The 21,134-nt window shown below is 38.0% G+C and overlaps 1 protein-coding gene across 2 annotated transcripts in view; it reads right to left on the reverse strand.

Annotated features, from left to right (window-relative positions):
* Positions 1–11,314: 11,314 nt before the first annotated feature.
* The window catches only part of tpo (thyroid peroxidase), a 41,314-nt gene continuing 31,494 nt past the window's right edge, over positions 11,315–21,134 (reverse strand). For both annotated transcript variants that reach the window (XM_079854157.1, XM_079854158.1), the window contains exons 12-14: positions 19,194–19,431; positions 18,139–18,347; positions 11,315–12,713 (exon numbers count right to left, since the gene is read on the reverse strand). In XM_079854157.1, the coding sequence (XP_079710283.1) occupies positions 12,709–12,713; positions 18,139–18,347; positions 19,194–19,431 (452 nt within the window). In that variant the 3' untranslated portion in view covers positions 11,315–12,708. The remainder of the gene's footprint in view (positions 12,714–18,138; positions 18,348–19,193; positions 19,432–21,134) is intronic.

The following is a 21,134-nucleotide window of genomic DNA, read 5'->3' on the forward strand; positions in this document are numbered from 1 at the left end:
ATATGACCAGGGATACAATCAGCCCACGCAGTCGTCTCTCCATAGTAAACAGCGGCGTGTTGTCTGACGGATTTTCCACCTCTGTTTACTTCCGGGAGTTCTGTTGGAATTTTCCCGCACGTTAATTCTGACCAATCGAAGTGCAGTTATGGAAATGCGTTCAAGACACATCTGGCCAACGAGTGATGTGGATGTTGTCACGTGACTGCATTTTGGTTCGTTTTATCAACTCATAAACTGATCCAGACCAGAGCGATCAGTGTGGTGTGAAAAGGAACTAAAACGCCTGAACAATGCTACAAAGTACCATTTTTCGCCCTTGGTCCGGACCGAATGAACTGAACTGCAGATGTGAAAGCACCATAAATGATGATTTTTGTGTCATCTGAGGTTTTTTTCCAGACATAATACAGAAATCTCTCGTCTCAGGGGGACATGAGGGAGGGAAGCACGGTCATTCGAGAATACTACCGGGTTTCTACTGATACAAAGCGTAATGCTAATCGGTGAAGTATCCCTTTAAACACTCTAAGTCTAGTGTACTGTATGAACTTCTGTTTTGTCTGTCAGCGTCTCGGTTGTTCATTGTAATCATGTTGCGTGTTGTGATTCAGTGAGAGAACTTTCCTCACAAACTCTGTTTTCTGTTACACATCCAGCTGGGTTATGTTTCATAATACTGTAATGAACACGTTTTAGCCCCCGGTCATACTGCAATTCTTGTAGCCTGATAAATAATAGAGAAGATGAGGATTGTTTCGCATCCTGACCCCCGACGCTGATGAAACCGATCATAATCCGAGGAAATACGGGGTGAGGTAGATTTCTCTTCAGAATATTCAACATTTGGGTTAAATATGGAGAATTAACTGTGCCTGTCGAGCAGCGCCTGAGGTTAAATATACCTCTGACTGTGGGGAATATTTCATATGTCTGAAACATAATCACAGGCCATAAAGACAGTGTGAGAGCAGCGGCGTGTGGTGATCACTGAGGAGAGCGACCCGGAGCCGCCGATCGCTTGCTGGAGCGGGACTGTGATGAGGAGGGAGTGTGTGACCCTGTCTGGTTCATGCTGTTCCTCAACCTGCTGAGCGCTGGCAAAAGGTAAAAAGCATAATTATCCTGCCTTTCAGGACATCTTCATGTAAGGCTGCGTGTATAGATGTATAGAAGTGTAAAAAAATATATATATAGAAGAAAAGAAGTTGGATAAAATGACAAAGCATGCTTTAAAAAAATTTAATATTGCCAAAAGTTTTGGGACGTCTACCATTACATGCACATGCACTTTAATGAGATCCCATTCTTAATCTGTAGGGTTTAATATGGAGTTGACCCACCCTAACAGCTTCAACTCTTCTGGGAAGGCTTTTCACAAGGTTTAGGAGTGTGTTTATGGGAATTTTTGACACTTCTTCTAGAAGCGCATTAGTGAGGTCAGGCACCGATGTTGGACGAGAAGGTCTGGACTACAGTCTCCGCTGTAATTCATCCCAAAGGTGTTCTGTCAGGTTGAGGTCAGGACTCTGTGCAGGACAGTCCAGTTCCTCCACACCAAACTCACTCATCCATGTCTTTAGGGACCTTCTGCTCAGTCATGTCGGAACAGGAAAGGTTTATCCCCAAACTGTTCCCACAAAGTTGGGACAATGAAATTGTCCAAAAAGCATTAAGAGTTCCTTTTACTGGAACTAAGGGGCCAACCCCTGAAAAACAACCCCACACCACAATCCCCCCTCCACCAAACTTTACACTTGCCACAATGCAGTCAGCCAAGTACCGTTCTCCAAACCCAGACTCGTCCATCGGATTTCCAGACAGAGAAGTGTGATTCGTCACTCCAGAGAACACGTCTCCACCGCTCTAGAGTCCAGTGACGGCGTTCTTTTACACAATCTGACGCTTTGCATTGCACTGATGTAAGGCTTGGCTGCAGCTGCTCGGCCATGAAACCCATTCCATGGATCTCTACACACTGTTCTTGAGCTAATCTGAAGGCCATAGAAGTTTGGAGGTTTGTAGCTATTGACTCTGCAGAAAGTCGGCGACTCCTGTGCACTGTGAGCCTCAGTATGCGCTGACCCCGCTCTGTGGTTTACGTGGCTTACATCTTCGTGGATAAGTTGATGTTTTTCCCAACTGCTTCCTCTTTGTTATCATACCACTAACAGTTGACCATGAAATATTTAGTAGTGAGTAAATTTCACGAATAGACTTATTGCACAGGTGGAAACCTATCACGGTACCACGCTTGAATTCACAGAGCTCCTGAGAGCGACCCATTCTCTGGCCATGGAAGTGATTGGTAATCCTGAATTCAATGGTTTGGAGAGTTACCTAATAATTTTGGCAATGTAGTGTGTGTGTATATATATATATATATATATATATATATATATATATATATATATATATATATATATATATATATACTGTATATAAATAATTTCATTCAGTACTTAAAATATTTATTAAAATAGTTTGGTCTGGTGACAATTGGCCAGTTTACCCAATATTTTGGTGTGCAAAATATTTGTCTTATTTTATGCTAATTATAGTATTTCATCTTTACTTTAGCAACCATAACTGTAAAAAAAATCGCAAATTGAACCAGTTACTCTAAAACAGCGGTTATCTATGGAAGCTTGTTTCCACGACTGAATAAATAAAGGTCATTGCGACTTTTTATCTCACAATTCGGACTTTTTTCCTCGCAACTGCGAGAAAAAAAGAATTGCGAGATATAAAGATTTTCTCGAGATTGCAAGTTTCTCACAATTCTGACTCTATAACTCGCTGTTGCGTGTTTAGATCCAAACACTGGAGAGAGAGCTGGAAGATCTACAGGGTCTGTAAACTAAAATCTAGACTAAAATGAGGGAAATTTCACTATGCTACAGTTTACTGTACATACTCTTTACATTGTACACCCTCAAACTTGTGATTGTCAAATTTATTTGTAGACCATTTTATCATGTACTGTATTTTTGCAGAACTGAGAGATGACTGAAGCCATAGAGAAAGTATTTTGTCAAAAGCTGCCAAAGTATTGTATACTGTAATGCAATTTGGCAAAGATGCTGAATTATTTATTTATTTATTTTTTACTGTACTGTGACAGTATACTGTATTGTGTTCATACCAAGTTCATATTCAATTCTTTGGTATTTGAACTTTTCTTCTCTAGTGCCTTTCTTCTACTGTAAAAACAATCACTTTACAGTAATGTAATGAAACTGTATTTTTCCTAAAGCTTATTGTTGTGTCTTACTGTATCTGCACCTTTTCATTTATGATGTATACTGTAATAGACATTGAGCTCCAAAATTATTCCTGAATCCCAATAAGAGGTTTTTGTAACAGTGTTGTGAATTGCTCTCATTAGTGTTCTCTAGGCAGGACGGTAGTGCTTGTGTCATCATGAGGCCAGAGTCTAGTTCTGACATAAGAGAATGTTTTAGACTAAAATATTTTTTTGATGTTGCAGTACAAGTTAGTGTGTAGTTTTGAGGTTGCGTTGATAATTTGTGTTAGCAATCAAGAAAAACTGAGCAAATGATGTCTACTTATCTTAGAAATTATGTGCATTTTATTAACATACATTTCTTATATGAGTCAAGTGGGGTGCATTGCATTTAGGGATACAGATTTTCTGTGTGCACATTGTAGCAAATGCAGTTGTTCATCCAAATAGTCCAAATCATCCAAAACTCACACACTATGCTGAAGTAGTGTGAGTAGTGCACTATTTCTCTCTCTCTCTCTCTCTCTCTCTCTCTCTCTCTCTCTCTCTCTCTCTCTCTCTCTCTAGGGATGGATAGGGAGATATTTGGCAGAGAAAAACACACAGCGCTCTCTTGTCAGGGCAGTGTGTGTGGGCCGACGCAGAACTGAAGTGCAGGGCGACTAAAAATACAGCCGGCACGCCACTCACGAGGTGAAATTTCAATTAAGACACAAGCACTTCATCATTATTCCACTTGGCTGATGATTACGATCTGACATTTTAACACACGCAAACACGCTGATATATATTCTGCCACTTTCTTGGCGAGAGGAAGAAGGCAATCGTGCAATTATCACTTCAACCAGTCAATCATTTAACCTTTTCTTTGATAGATTGGCACACTTTTGATGAGGCCATAATAAGAGGGGGTCAAAAATGATACGCCCGGAAACCAAACATCGGCTTTGAAAGGAAAGCGATCGCGGATGCGCCCAGTAAAATGATAGAGCAGGGTTGTAAAATGCAAAGCGTATAATAAAATGGCCTTTATGCTTAACTTTATGGTGGGCTTTTTGAGAGGATAAAAGGCGGCTCGCTGAAAGTCTGTTTTAAGGGTAATTTCACTTCTTCTCCTTCAGGTTAGACTGGCTTTGAACAGTTGATGGCAATGGAGCTCTTGAAGTCCATTCTCTGATATCAGGAGTTTAATGGCGGACTACTGCTGGCCATGGAGGTGAACCAATGCTGATAAGAGTGTGTGTGTGTGTGTGTGTGTGTGTGTGTGTGTGTGTGTGTGTGTGTGTGTGTGTGTGTGTGTGTGTGTGTGTGTGTGTGTGTGTGTGTGTGTGGGGGTTTTTCTATCCCAGTGGGAACCTGACTGCCCATGAGGAAACCATCTTATAAATCATTCAGAATGAAAATGTGAAAATGCAGAAAGTGTTGTGTGATGGGTGGGTTTAGTGTAAGGAGAGAGAATATACAGTTTGTACAGTATAAAAACCAGTACGTCTATGGAGAGTCCACACAAAGATAGTAAACGTGTGTGTGTGTGTGCAATCTTTCACTGAACACAAGCGCAGTGCCTCTCCTGCACTGAAGCTATAATGGCTCTGATAGACACTATACTGTAGAACTTTGCTTTGAGATAATCTTCAGATTCTACATATGATGATCACAGATGATATTTTTTCGCCATCATTTTTAAAATGAACAAACCTTAATATTAACGTTTAGGGTTGAAAATGTTCAAATCTCTTATATTTTTGCACTTTAACTTGTGAGATCAACATTAAAGGTGCTCTAAGCGATGTTGGGACGACACTTCTTGTTGACGTTCAAAGTATTGTCAAACAAAACAGAAGCTAGCTCGACCCTCCCTCCTCCTCATCCCGTCCCCTCCCCCTCCCATCCGTGCTTCCTGAAACTGTCATGAACCATTTAGAAAAACCAAACTGGATTTACCCACCCATCCAGCAGAAACAGAGCCTCCTGAATGTCGGATTGGAAGCCCTTCTGCCGGCGGAGTTCTCGCCACCTGTTGAACGCTTTTCCGATGTAAATTCAGGACTTCGTGCGATCCTTCTCCTTTGTTATTTGTTCATCGGAACGTCGTCTCTTTGGTCGTGTGTCGGCCATATCAAAATTCTCAAGAATATAAATTTTTAACGTTAGTCGTTGGACATCTCACCTCTAGCTATTAGCTAACTTCCCTCTTCATGCTTCTCTCTCCTCCACTCCCCCTTCATGTGCACGCGCACTAACCCCCCACCCCCAAATCATTCTTGTTGTTTATTGGCTGGAACACTGTTTGTTATGTTTCGTGGTCCAGGCTGGGCCAGTTTGTTTTTCTTGCCGTTTGTGGAGCCTGGGCTGTCTATAGAGATTGCGTTTCTTTACAGTGTGTTCAGGGGACAGGCAGCTAGCGGATATGAGGAGATGTTTGCTGGATGTGACAAAAAATGTGTTGGCCTAAAAAACGCGTCACATCGCTTAGTGCACCTTTAAGATGAACACATACTGTAGAGGTATAGACCCTTTTACAGTTGGTAAACATTGTGACGTATTTGTGTGGGTGGGGCTTAGCTGGAGGCAGAAAGATCCCTCTGGCCGCTTCACTAACGTTAGTTTGCCAGTTTTGTTAGCTTGTTTTTTAACAATGACTGGAGAAAATCCAATTTTATCTTAGTGTGCAAGGTCACTCACTGTCCAGGGCCGCGATTGTTATTTGCAAAAGTTAATTTTAACGGACGGAACCAGATTGGCCGACCCGTACACTCAGTTAATGGATGGACGATCTGACAGGAGTAACGTCAACGATACCTCCGGTTGAGAAGCCTGCTCTACACCTGCCCGATAGAGAAACTGAGCGTAAAGAGAAACTGAGGGCATATACATCTTTAGATGCCTATAACTATGTGCTGAATGGCCACGTACAAGACGTGTGATACGATCCGCAGTTCTGCCTAGCAAGCGCCAAGGCCAGACAGAAGACGACAATGTAAAGAGTGACATTACGGTGCAATTGTAATTATGTGAATATTTTCTTGACATAAAAAATTCCAGATACAGCATATTCATTTTTTAACTATGTATTTGATTACCATTTCTTACCAGGTTCTTCAAAAAGTCTAGTCACAATCAATCAAAACAACAATCATAGATGATTCACAAATAATCACAATCATTTAGAAAACATTATGCGATAAAATGTACAATTCGAGCCTGTACTCCGTCGATTCTAGAACCCAACAACACAACAAGATGACATTTAATAATAATAATAGTAATTTAAGCTCCTTATTATGTAGTCGAATCTGTGCTGGTTTGTATTGGCCGCCTCTAGTTTTCACTCTGTTTTGCCTCCAGCTAGCGCCGTGACGTAACTGTGACGTCGGCGCAAAAGGGGTCTATATTGTTTATGTTGACTAATGTAGTTAAAGGGTTAGTTCACCCAAAAATGGGTAAAACTGCGCAACACAAGAATGAACCTCATTGATTCTCGCATGTCAAGCAAACATGCTTGAGCTTCTGTTTACCATATCTGATGTGTGCGCTGATGAATGTTTATGTGAATAAAATCTCAGTTAAATCTGTTCATCATATAAAGTGATCGAGTCTAAACTGCTCAATTAATAAGGATTAATTTTATGATCTCTTTATGAACTTTTTGAAGCGTCAAAGTGTCAGTTGCATAGCTGTCAATGGAGGGACAGAAATCTCTCAGATTTCATCAAAAAGATCTTCATTTGTGTTCTGAAGATGAACAAAAGTCTTATGAGTTTGGAACAACATGAGGGTGAGTAAATACTGACCCTTTAACTAATGTTAACAAACAAAACCTCATTGTAAGGTATTACCATTTTTACAAACTGAAGGTAAAACTATGTTGTCATGCAGTAAAGATTAGCCCTATATGAAACACATGCAGTAACCTTTAATGGAAAATACCAGGGAATATTGCTTCAAGCCTTGAGATACTGCTGTCTACTGTTGCATCAGATGTGTTCAGAACATTGTCTGTGTTTCCTGAAATGTGATGGACACACAATGGAGATTTCCGTAACTCAAATATGCTTTTGATATGAACAACAAGGCATCAGAAGCATCTCTGTTGTACATCTTTCTTATTACGGCCTCTAAGTTCACAATCACACAGAATTGAATAAATCATACAAGAGACGATCACTTTAACATGTAGAAACCCTTGTGTATGTTCAGAGGAACTGTAGATGCCGATGTGTTTGTGTCTTAGCACGATCCTGTACGGAAGAGTGAACTTAACAAGCTCGAGGAGACCTGCAGAAATGAAGATTAATCCAATATTTGCGTTTCACTGCGGTACAATCATGAATATCAGCAACGCTCCCAGGGAATGTTAAACAGGCTGAGCTTTATCAAACACAGACACTTCTTCATTAGATTGTGCTTCAGTTCAAATTCACTTTATTAATGTGACAAACTGCAGTGGTGGACTTGAGGATTTACTTCGTTAGTGGTAAGTAGCTATTTTTCATACTTAACCAGAGTATTTTATTTGGGTAAACTTTTAATTTGACTTCTCTACATTCCCAAGCATAATATCATTTTTTTTTTTACTTCATTACAGTTCATAAAAACTGAATAAATCGCCAGCCCCTCTGAAACTCAAGATCATTGTCCGATTCCTGAGCGAGTTGATTCTTTCAATGAACCTGTTGAATCGGTTCGCAAATCACACTGACAAATCATTGGTGAATAGGACTGACCCTGCATCCATAATGCATACTATATCAGGACTTGACATTAAAGCAACACCAAAGAATATTTTGTCCCTTAAAATAATGTTTCCAAAATCGTTTTAGTGGTTCATCAAGTCGTAACAGGGTGAACGGCACTTCTGCATTCGCTTTGTGTCTCAATATCTGATATAACCACACTATGCAAGTTTGCCAGATCGGGTAGCGGATCTGTAGTTCGAATGAGACATAAGAAACTACAAATTTGACTTGCTTTACAGCAAGCGTTACTATAGCCGATAGGTGGAGCCTATGTATAAATATAGCCGTTTCTGATGTCGGAATACATCATACTTTCATAAAATCATGCAACATACTCTATTGTCTGTGGACATCGTTATTTCCAAAGCCGGTGCTGGATAAACAAATAGCGTGCGTGCGATGGTAGGCTGGTAGGATGGTAGGCTAAATTATTTACAACAGCGGTAATGGACAATTCCACTTCCAACCTGTAGGGCGACCGCAGAGGAAAAGTGCTTTGGTGTTGTTTGAACTTTTTTTGTTCTCCAGTCACTGTGGCGAGAGGTTTTCCAAAGTTACGAGCCACTCCGCATTTTCACTGGCCACAATTTTGGTATGGGGAAAACTGCCATATAGATATTTTTTTATATTATCTCATAATTTGGCAGCAGGTTTATTAGGCTGCTGTCACTTTAAGACTTGACGCACCAATCCATTACACTGTTACACATGCGTTTACTTTCTCAACTGTTTATGTTCACTTAACTTAACATGACTGTGAATACTCGTCAAGAACGACATTTTGACATTATTGTGTGTGTATCTGACTGTTTAAGCGCAATAAGCAGCGAAAAATAACCCTATTTACTGAGAGTCGGCTTTATATCTGCTCACAACATGAGCACAACATCTGTGGCTAATATTGCCCACAACCATTACGTTTTGGAGGAGGATTCAGAACTACAAACGTGAATAAAAAGTGTTAAAAAACTACAAACATGGCGACTGACGGTTTTCACTCATGACTATATGTGAACTCAGTCTGAGCTGTTGAAGCCATTTGAAATGCATGAATGTGGACAGTGTTATTATCTCTACAGCATACACCTCTCTACACCTCCCCGCTGCCAGTTTCAAATATATAAAACGAATATGTTTGCACAGCATTCCTGTTAATGCATTTTGCCCCATGTGAAGTGTGTATATTGTATTTTTCCTAAGGCTACAGCACTTGCCGCCACATAAACCACAACTTCGTTAAACGGACCACCAACAGTTCGCTCACTGACCGGCTGGTGAATCTTGCATCCAAAACGGCTAAGCACCTGATTTAACATCATAGCTCGACTCCAGCGCAACTTCTGAGAGTCAAGCGCATGGGTTTAATCAGTCCGCTGGGAAAGAAAATCTTGTTTAAAGGGTACTGGGTTGATATTATGAATACTTATGAAGAAAGATATTCAGAGTTTTGTTTGAAGATCTTAGCAGCAATCAATCTTTTATTCATCTGCCCCTATAAAGACTAACCGAACTGAGGTCATGTGGCAAGCGAAGCTGCCTCTTGTTTCTCTTGATGTGGGTGTTTTTGGCCAGAATAAGGTGCAGTGTGGACCGGTCTTCTTTTATTTCTCCTGCTCGCTGCGGTCATTCATCGTGTGTTTGTGTAGATGATGAGTCAGAGGCGATCATGAGGAGGTTCTGCTGCAGAGCTGAACTGTGTGAGGCGAGATATTGTTTATGAACGTGGGAACATGAGGGCGAATTTTCAAAACGCTATAGCACTATAATATAACACCACTGCAAGCATCTTTCCCTTATGCTAGAAAATCTCCCAGAATGTCTGTACATTGATCTTTTGGGCTACATGTATTGTAGAATTCGCCTCCATTTAAGGTTCTATTATGCCTATATGTTCCTTGTTCTTAAAGGAAAACGCTATTTAATCATTTTTGGGACTTTTCCGAAACAGAACAGACTTAAATTACAGTACAGTACATGCAAATCAAAATGTTCACCTTTTTTGAAGATACTTTCCAGTGAAAATTAATATAAATGAACAAATGCAATAGTAACAGTGACTATTCTGCTTTTCCCATGTCCCTCTTTCTTCAGTGTGTAATGTTGCTGTTTGAACATGACAAAGCTCCAGTTCTTCTCTATATCAGTGTCAGTGTTTCTGAACTCCTGAAACGCCTCCATTGTAGTCTCGAGTTTCTTCCGGGAATGAACACGTCACAATATTCCTCATTTAAATAATTCATACGCAGAATAAAGGGGCGGGGCCTGGTTGAGTTAGTTAGTAGTGTGTTAAACTGGCGGTTATGGTAAGGAGCGGGACATTTCCCAAACACACTCGAAGTGCTCGACCAATCACAACACACTGATCCAGCCGACCAATCAGAGCACAGTGTGCTTTTCAGAAGGAGGAGCTTCATAGAGATAGGAACTAAACAGGGGTGTGTTTCCCGAAAGCATTGTTTGCCAACTATGTTCGCAAGTTCCGTCGTTATCAGCATAGTTCAACGAGTCTGTGTTTACCGAAACCATCGTTCCAACGAACATTCGCAAACAGCATCGCAAAGTTGTGTAGTTCGAACGACAGTGTCGACCTGTGGTTAGAAACAGAGTTTCTTGTTTGCATGACATGTGGACTCAATAAATCCTTATCTTGAGCCAAATAAGCAAGCTGACATTCAGTACAATCTGTGTCTTTTATTAAGAATACATAAAAATGTCATTTACATGTTTTAGTTTGTCAAGAGATTTAAAGCACCGTTTTTGAAGACTGTGCATGTGTGAACGTGCTCTAGTATGTAAGAACGAGTCTATGATTGAATCTGGAAATAAAGCAAAATAAACATCTAGCGTTAATTCGATCTCAAACAGATTCATTAAAAGAAGTAATTACTCCTCCACGTGCGTGACGTCATTAAACATTGTGGTTGAACGACAAATTTGCGACAGTACAGTTTCGGGAAACAGTCGTGACTAACTAGATGATTTCTTCAACGATGCATCGTACTATAGTAGTGAAGCAGCGAGTTATGGCATTTAACGGGAAACACAACCCAGAGCGTTACTGACAGACTGGGAAGAGACGAGCTGCAACAATGGAGAATATGAGGAAAATAATCAACATTCAAGCAGGAAAACCTGTTCTAGCAAAGTGCCAAACCAAAATCAAGACTTTGTAAAAGGGCATATAATGGCTTCTTTAAATTAATTATTGGTCTTGATATGAATGATTCAGTTCATGTTAAACAAAATTAAATCAAAATGTAATGTTCAACTTCTTAGTTATAAATTCTACCTGTTACGTTTCACCATCCAAACTTTTTTTTTTTTTTTTGCATTGAATATCCTGGTCAAAGTGCTGTACAGGAGCATATTCATCATAATGAACTGCATTCTGACATTTCAGAAAAATGCATTTAGTGTTTATGCATTTACAGTACGTGCCTGTATGCTTATGAACTTTACATTAAAGGTAACAAATAAACACTGAAATGTTACAGCTTAGATCAAGTAGAAAGATTCTTGAAGCTCACAGCATTCGAGACGAGCGGTGTGATACACACACTCTCCTGCATTATCAGGCTTTATAAATGTGCTTTTGAGTGTGTGTAAACAGTGATCCACATACACAAACAGTCCAGACGCATTGATTCTGAATAACAGATCTGCTCTAATTAAGCTTGTGGAAACGCTGAGATCGCTCTAAGAGCTCCACGCTCAAACGCTGCTCTGAATTACGGCGAACAGGAGAGAGGGGTAATTGGTCAACACAGCAGAAATTGCAGTGGATTGCCTAAAAGGCTCCATTTTATTTAATTCCGGCCGTCTCATTTTCCAGAACTGATTGCTTTTGTATTCCATTATCTAAAACAAAACCAGGACAAGATATGGCTGAATGCAAATGTGATGCCTATTTGTGTTGAGTCTGTCCTCACCATAGAGTTTCATTGAAGGTTTAAAATGCAAATGTAGCCTACATCTGTTTCAATAGATTTGTACTCATTTAATTAATAGCAAAGAAAGGACACTGGAACAAACGGCATTGCTTTTGGTTCATCTAGTATTCATATGCTGTGGTTTTAAATAGGGATCTGAAGCTCACGCTCAGGGATTAGTAACCACTAGTTTGTACCTACTTAATTTAGTTGCACCTTTTGTTCTTAATGCAAAAGGCCGTGAACGCTCAAATTATTTCTTATTTGCTTACATATGGGATTTGCAATAAATAATTATAATAATTTGTATATTTTTAACAATAAATATGCACGGATTAAATGCAGCCTAAAAGTAATAAAATCACAAACTGGGAAATTAAAATATTGCATTTATATTTCAGTTTTGAAACCAGACAGTGAACTTGCATCACTCAACACACATGCAGTAAATGCATTTTACATTGAGCTTCGAGTAGCACAACTGGTCTTTGGTTCAGAGTTGAGCTCATATTCATAAATGCTTTCAAATGATCCGCTGATCAGTGCTTTTGTGCCGCTGGAGAATGAGGCAGGCCTGTGTAAAGATTATTAATCCATCACTAATTAGAGCCTGCACTCAGTGTATTATATTCCAACATAAAGAGAGTCTTGATTCATCAGTCCTGTAGTTACGTGCATGTTGTTCAGCAGCTCTCTCTCTTTATTCTCGGTCATTGTGCGGTGCGTCACAGTTCTGCTGCTGGAAATGAGCCTCTGGTGTTGCCGTCAGCGTCTCGTCTTACAGTCACAGTCTCTAGTCTGCAGAGGAAAAAGTCAATCTATCAAACAGAAATACTGCACATCATCGCATGCATTTTAGATTAGATTATAGCATGCATTATATTATATTATCACAGTCTTATAAATTCTGAATTTGAGAAAACTCAAAAACTTGAGGCAACCAGCTTCAGGACATTGAGTATTCTCAACTTATGAAAAAAATATTGTATCAACTTTAAAGTTGAAATTTCTGTACTCAACTCAAAAAATAACATTGCAAAAAAAAAAAATTGAATTTGAAAATTTGAAGGTAATGAAAATGACCTATTAATTGTCATTTAAGTGAAATTACTGAACTTAAATATAACAAACAGGACAATTAATAGGTCATTTTAAATATACGAGCTTGATAGAAATGATCTCTTCATATATAAACTTGCATTTTACATTAAACTGAGCATTGCCAACCATCAGCATGCACCGCTGCCAGATTTCCTATATTTTGTGATCATGATGTTCACAACTTGCAATAATTACCTTAATGAGCACATTGTTTCTGTCTAAAATTATACATTATATTAGCTAACTGCATGATTCTGTATTATCTTAGAACTGTACATTACTTTGACAGTCCCCTCTGATAAAGAATCACTCGTAGACGCATGCATTTTCTGTAAAGCTGCTTTGATATGATATGTATTGTGAAAAGTGCGATACCTGTACATATAAATGTCAATTGAATTGGATTAATAGTGACACAGAACTTTTTTAGTTTGTCTACTTGTGTATCAGATTATTGTTCAAACTGAAAAGGTTATATAGAGTTACTTCTATACAACAAAACAAGTCGTTTATACTCATAGAAATGGAGTAAACTTCCCTGAAGGGAACATGAATCACTCTAATGGACTTTTACAGCAAAATATAATTAAATCATGCTGAAACGTAAATGATTTATGTGCATCATCAGAGCTCAGCACTGATATCTGAACCTTCACCACCAAACTTGACATTCATATTAAAATTTTAAGTTGCCCATTCTAGATGGCATAAAAAAAATATGATTTTTCTTTCTACATTTTACATTTAATTGTTTGAAGAGTGTGAATATTTTTCAGTTGGATGTATATGTATGTATATACAGGATTGTTTAAAAATTAAATGCAGATCCAAAAACATCATTCAACTCATATCTGTGTCCTTGAGCCAGTTATATTTATTAAATCATTTATTTTTGATGTTGCATCTTTTGTGCATCAATCCAACCACTTGTTTTACTTTCAGCTCTAGAACTGATACTGCATTTCAGCTTCTTTTACACCGAAATACAAAGGAAGCATGTTTTTAAGCCTAAATACAATCTGTTCATTATATAAAGTGATCGTGTGTCTTCAGAAAATTTGGACAAAACTGCTCAATTCATGTGGATTCGTTTTATGATCTCTTTATGACCTTTTTGAAGCGTCAATGGAGGGACAGAAATCTCTCAGATTTCATCAAAAAGATCTTCATTTGTGTTCTGAAGATGAACGAAAGTCTATCGGGTTTGGAACAACATGAGGGTGAGTAATTAAAGGGGTGGTATACTGCCCTTTTCACAAGATGTGAAATAAGTCTCTGATGTCCCCAGAGTGTGTGTGTGAAGGTTTAGCTCAAAATACCCCACAGATATTTTTATATAGCATGTTAAAATTGTCACTTTTTGAGGGTGAGCAAAAAGCTCAAACATTAAGCTCAAACAGCAACATTACACACTAACTAAAGTTAGAAAAGTGAAATCATAATCAACCACCCCGTTAATGACAGAATTTTCATTTTTAAGACATTTCTCCTTGTATAGAATCTTTTTGGTCCAATTGTTGAAAGCAGTTTATGTCACGTTGGCGTCGTGTGCATTGATGCCCTGAGGACCAGACGTCACTGTGACATCCATTTACACACTCAATCTTCTCCAGAGGACATTATCTGAGCCGACAGCAGTCTATTTGATTGGCAGCTTGAGCTTCGGGACTGAATAAACACTGTAGATGTGTTCAGAACGGGTCGGGACCCGTGATGTCAGGAGGCCGAGCTAATGCAAACCTGCCTGGTTTTCTACATCTGGCATGACGTGAGCGGCTTCTCTCGGACTCTACCGTGGGATTTGCCTAGTATTCATTAGAAAGATTAATTTCTATTGCACGTAACAGGTGCGACTGCATGCGTTAATTGTTTTGGCAGCGTCGCAGGCTCATAATGGATCAATATTTGTCATTTGGCCGGATTCCAGCGTTGAGTTAGACTCTGAGGAGCGGCGAACACATTGAAAATGATTGTTAATACAATGCATGAGCGGCTGCAGTCCAACAACCTGTGGTCCAGTGATGTGTGTGTGAACAAACCAGAATTACTGAACAGGAACAAACATTCGGCAAATTGCTGCTGGTTGCCAGAACAGAAATGAGTTACTGAGATGTTCAGGTGGATTATAAGCGGTTTCTGGAGTAAAAAAGAGTCCTGTACCCTCAAGTCATTGTTTTATGCATATATATATATCAGCATTTTATTCTCTCTAGATGCACTGCAAATAATGTTCTCCCTCTGTTTCTATTAAATCAATATACATTTGCTTGAGAAGCAAAATGACTTAATATATTACTGTATGTCTTGTTTTCTGAAAAGAACGATCAATATTAAGTTTTGAGTTTAAGCATAAAACAAGAACATTTTGCTTATTCATTGGAAAGCGTCCTTGAGCCCTGGAAAGGCGCTATATAAATAAAACTTAGTATCAACAAATATCTGTCAGTGGGGTCAGAAAAATAAACGTAAATCAAACGGGAAACAAGATTATTTTTCGGACCCCATTGACAGATATTTCACTACATTTTCATACATTATTCAGAAAACGTAATATCTTCAGTCGGTTTGCTTCTCAAGTAAATGTATCTTGATTTAAGAATGTTTAGATATTTGTACTGGAAAAAAGGCAAAAAAAATACAGAGGAAGAACAACATTTTTTAATTAATTTTTTGCAGTGCAAGTCACTGAAAAACCTGTATCAGTCACGCTGAAATATTTCCTGAAAATATTATTAGTAGATCTACACGACCTTTCAAAAGTTTGGGGTCGGTAAGATTATTTAATGTTTTTGAAAGACGTCTCTTCTGCTCACCACAGCTGCATTTATTTAATCAAAAATTCTGTAAAAACTGTAATATTGTGAAATATTATTATCATTTAAAACAGCTGTTTTCTATGCGAATTCTTTGTGAATACTTTCTATGTGAAAGTATCAAACGTGAAACTCAAGTAACTTTGTGGGCGGATCTCGGCGCTGTTGCTATTATACCGGCGGGATAAATGACTCTTGCACCCGACGCAAATCTAAAATGTGTTGGTCTGAAGTCGCTTCATTACTCATAGGTGTGGTTTGGGCGTAACGTGAAATAAACCAATCAGAGCGACATCTCACATTCCCTTTAAGAGCAGGCGCGCTTGTTCCATGGCGGATCGCTATTATAACGGCGGATTTGCCAGGCGCACGCCAGGAGCGGTTCACAGCCGAGGAGACCGACGTTCTCGTCAGGGCCGTAAAACACAGAGAAGTGACATTGGGGATGGAGAAACACGCCCAAATTAGCTTCGGTTAAACAGGCGTATAATAATTTGGGTAAATGTGTAAGCTAGATTTATGCCTATTTTTTCACATCTTCATGGACACCACAATGATTTCCCTCGTGTGGAATATCTTTCCTTGTAATTATGTATGGTTTGCACAAATGAAAACTGCTGCATCTGTGTAGATGAGAGAAGCAAAGTGTGTGTGTGTTGTGCACACGCTACATTATGGCCAAGCATGCGCCCTTAAAATAGCATATGAATATCATGTGCAACGCTCCACTGACTTTAGACGAGGTTTCTCCTGGTCAGTGGCGGAATTGTTTTCTGGAACTGCAAAATAGCACCAGGGAACGTTTGCGCCGGAACACGCCTCCTCTTTTCGCTGAACCGCCCCCGGGAGCGCAAGTTCATTCCCTAATTTACCGACGTGCGTCTGTGGAGGGAAAAGTCCGCTGTGCGTCGGGTGCAAAATAGGAATGATACATGCGTCGGTGTACAAAGTCAATTGCGCTGGGTGCAAGATAGGGCCCTTTATGTTAAACTGTAATTTATTCTTAAGCTGAATTTTCAGCATCATTACTCCAGTGTCACATGATCATTCAGAAATCTTTCTAATTTGATGATTTGATGCTGAAAAAACATTTCTGATTATTATCAATGTTGAAAAAAACGTTGTTCTGATTCATACTTTACATTTTGACACAATACTTTTTGTTTTCAGGATTCTTTGATGAATAGAAAGTTCTAAAAGAACGCCATTTATTTGAAATAGAATCTTTTGTAACATTATAAATGTCTTTACTGTCACTTTTGATTAATGCATCCTTGCTGAATAAAAGTATTTATTTATTTATTTAATAAAAAAAAAAAAAAACTTTTGAACTATAGTGTACTGTAAGTAAAAATGAAAAATGGTCCATTGTCAGAACATGACTAATACTGCAAGGGTTCACACAGTTTTGCGCACTGGGGATAAAATCAGCTCAGCGTCTCACCTGGGACTGAACGAGTTTGAGTTTCAACACGAGGCGTTTAACTGAGTGAATCTGCATGTCTTTTATTCCTCATCGAGACTGTGTAATTCCTCAAATTACAGCCTCTTTGCTATTCATGAAGTTCCACAGCAATATTTATCTGCGTTTGGAAGGTAAACACACACGGACACATGCAGGAGGCTGCGTGAAACTTCAAGCACTGTCCTGCGGTGTGACATGCTATTTATAATTATTACATGGTTATTATGCATGCAGCGTTTATGAGTTCTATTAAATGAGAGGCCACATGGAATAATTTGTTACACCTCAGGACTACTTCAAATGAACTAGTGAAGGAAAAGATGCTGAAAAACTGCCAGTTACATGACATGAAATATACATTTTATACTTTGCAAATTCACTACCATTCAAAAGTTTGAGGTCAGGAAGATATTTATTTAAGAAATGAATACTTTAAATTAATCTAAAGTGACAGTAAAGACATTTGATAAAGTTACAAAATATTATATTTCTAATAAATGTTGTTGTTTCTATTCATCAAAGAATCGTTTTTTTTTTTTATCATGGTTTCCACAAAATATGAAGAAGCTGTTTTCATTTTGATAATAATTAGAGATATTTCTTGAGCATCAAATCATCATATTTTGAAAAAAAAAAAAATATATATATATATATATATATATATATATATATATATATAATTATATAAGATAAAATATATTATGATTTTTTATTTTTTTATAATATATAATAATATATCAAATAAACAGTAGAGTATATTTAAAGTTTGACCTAATATCTCAATCTAAAAAAAGCTGGAAAAGCAGGATTTGTGTCCGTAAACGAAAAACCGTCACATACGAACCGTCACCCGGTTGTTCTTTCCATTCCTCCAGATCCAATGACGGGATGTTCCCGCAGGAGAGAAAGTCCTCCGGGTAAGTTTCGACTCTGAACGGATCAAGAGGAACCTCCGTCACTCCGCTGTTGTCACAGATGACACGAGACAGAGAGTGCCTTTGGAGTTCCTGTCTTTGTTTTGGGGAAAACACACCGGGATGTTCCCACCAGAATCTGAATCACACCAAAAACATCAACATTTTGATTGTGCGATGTGTTATTCTTAGCATTTTGACATGAATTCAGACAAGTTAAAGGAATCATTTGACAAATAACATCTCTTGTGCTTCTCCCAAATGAAATAAGGGTTTGGAGTGACATCAAGAAAAGCAAATCTTGTTTTAAACATCTAACCTCTGTAATTTGTACTAGTCAAAGAACTGCATGACTATTTATTGAATAACGGCACTATTGTCTTCAGCTGCTTATAGCTGAACTGAACTCATTTCAGAACTGATCAACTTTAACACAGTTATTGAACAGAACTGAATCAACACTGAACAGAACTGAGCTGAATACAGAAGTACAGAAAATTCACCAATCAGAAAGTGCTAAAGGATCTCTTTAGCTCCGCCCACTCCCATGAAGCACTGGTAATGATGTAATCAAGTCGATCTCTCTACACTCTCAAAATACTTAAATATGTCAATATATATGCATATTTTACAAAAAACTTTTTTAACATTTTTAAATGGGTAGTTTTTTATCTACATACTTTTTAATTTGCCTAATGGGATTGTAGATCTTTCCCTCGCTAAACACAGTCTTGTACTTTTGTATTCTAGTCCGATTTTCAATGACTTTTTTTTGCTTCAAATCAAAGTTTATAGTGTTGTGATTCTCCTCAAAGATTTTTCCCTGTTAGCTGGGTTTAACAGTAGAATTTGAAGTTTTCATCATTGAATGTTATTTTCCTGTTTATTACAGTGAAGCTGGTTTGAAACAATCTGTACTGTATAAAGCGCTATGGAAGTAAATGTGACTCGGTTAACAGTAGTTGAGCAGCGTCTCAGACCTCACCTGTCTCCTTCCCTCAGCATCTTCATCTGTTTCCCGATCAAACATGTGAAGAGTTGTCCAGTCCTGGCTCCAGACACCGGCCGTTCCAGAACTCCTCCCAGCCACACATCCATGCTGTCCGGATGTCCATACACATCCATTACTTTCTCTGCCAAAACATCACTTCCGACCACCTCTGCCAGATCTGATCGGGTTTCAACTCTGTCTAACCCACAGAAAACCCTCCACTCATTGTAGCCTGCAGGAGAAAGACGGGTTTACAGATCACTTGTTTATTACCATGGTCCACTTTCGACATTATACAACTACATGTCAGCTAACTCTCATCAGAGCATCAGTAGACTAGTATATTAATATCCTTCTTTCTCTCTTCGGTAATTCTTGACCAAAAATTATTATTATTATTATTATTTTTACTTGATTGGAATGGTACGAAACTTGGTAAAGGTTTTGGCACTTGCTATGTGAACACACAAAAAAAAAAAAAAAAAAATTCATGGATGATTCGAAAAGTTTAAATGGTCCTGAAAAAAATTAGTCATGCTTGTGCTCTTCGCAATCAAAAATGAATGGGAGACGAATTTCCAACCCGAATTTCCTCTAGTGAAAACTTTTGGTACTGCAGCCAAACAAAATCTTACTGAAAGATGATATATGAAAAATAGTAGAATTTATAGTATAGTAGTATTTTTGTGTATTTTTCATAACAATAAACATAAAATTCTGTTAAAAAAATTAAGTTCACTTTTTTTTTTCTTTTTTTTTTCACTTCAGCAATAATCCGCCAAGTGTCGTCTTTGAAAAGAGATCAAACTTCAGTATGTTGCTCTAAAGCATTCAAGATTTACGACAGTTTAAGTTGGAAATTTCATTTTTAGGTCTATGCTCAAAAAGTAAATAAATGGATAACTACTGCATTAATATAATTTGGTACCATAAAATGCCCTAAAAACACAAAATATTAAATAAAACTAGAATGTACATTTCCTGAAGAAAATATGAGTGGTACTTGCAGTGGCAAAACTTGGCACTGGGCAGAAGTTAACACAATTAACAATGTTGCAATACCATGATATACCACCTTCTAGTATGATTTCACCTTCTAGTATGATTTACTATGATTTAACATCTTTCTAGCATGGTTTACCATGATTTACCACATTATCGCAGAGATAGAAGAAGAAGAAGAAGTAGTATGAGCAATAACAATAGTGATGCCTTGCCTTTTGCAAGCACCACTAAAAACATTATCAAACTAAAATACAGTACATTAATTTCATTGAAAAAAAATAAAATAAAAAATTGTCATTTTTGACCGACACGCGAAGAGCTCCAGAGGGTTAATTCTGACATAATATTCGAGCACGGCTGTTTCTCATGATTTATCCTGTAAAATTACATAACGCAACTGCTAGGTCACGACATTGATGTTGATAGCCACTCATCAAGTCAAGGTAATGTCAGTGCTAAATTGGACTAAATTGGACCATCATGCTAAAAGCGAGTTGTAAAATGAAGTGAGTAATAACAGCTGCAATCTTGTATTATTTCCTGAGTCTATTTTGATGTAAAGTAAATGGACCCGAAGAAGGAATCGAACAGCCCTAAAAATAAAATAAGTGTTAGCAGATATGAAGCAGACAGTTTACTAATATATATTAATATATACTATATACTAATAATTATATACTAATATATATAAGTCCACTAATACTCTGATCACTGAAATAGTTGACATGGAGTTGCAAAGTTACTTAAATGTATTAGAAGTGGAGCATCAGAATAAAGTGTTTGTTACTGATGTGTTTATTAAATAACAAATAATTGACAACTACTGTAAAGAATTAAACTCTTTCCTTAAACAAATATTTGGTAAAACTTTACGATAAGGTCACATTAACAGTTAATATAATAACTAACATCAAATAGCAATATGCAATG

This window comes from Squalius cephalus (genome assembly GCF_949319135.1).
Source record: "Squalius cephalus genome assembly, chromosome: 20".
NCBI classification, from domain to species: Eukaryota; Metazoa; Chordata; class Actinopteri; order Cypriniformes; family Leuciscidae; genus Squalius; species Squalius cephalus.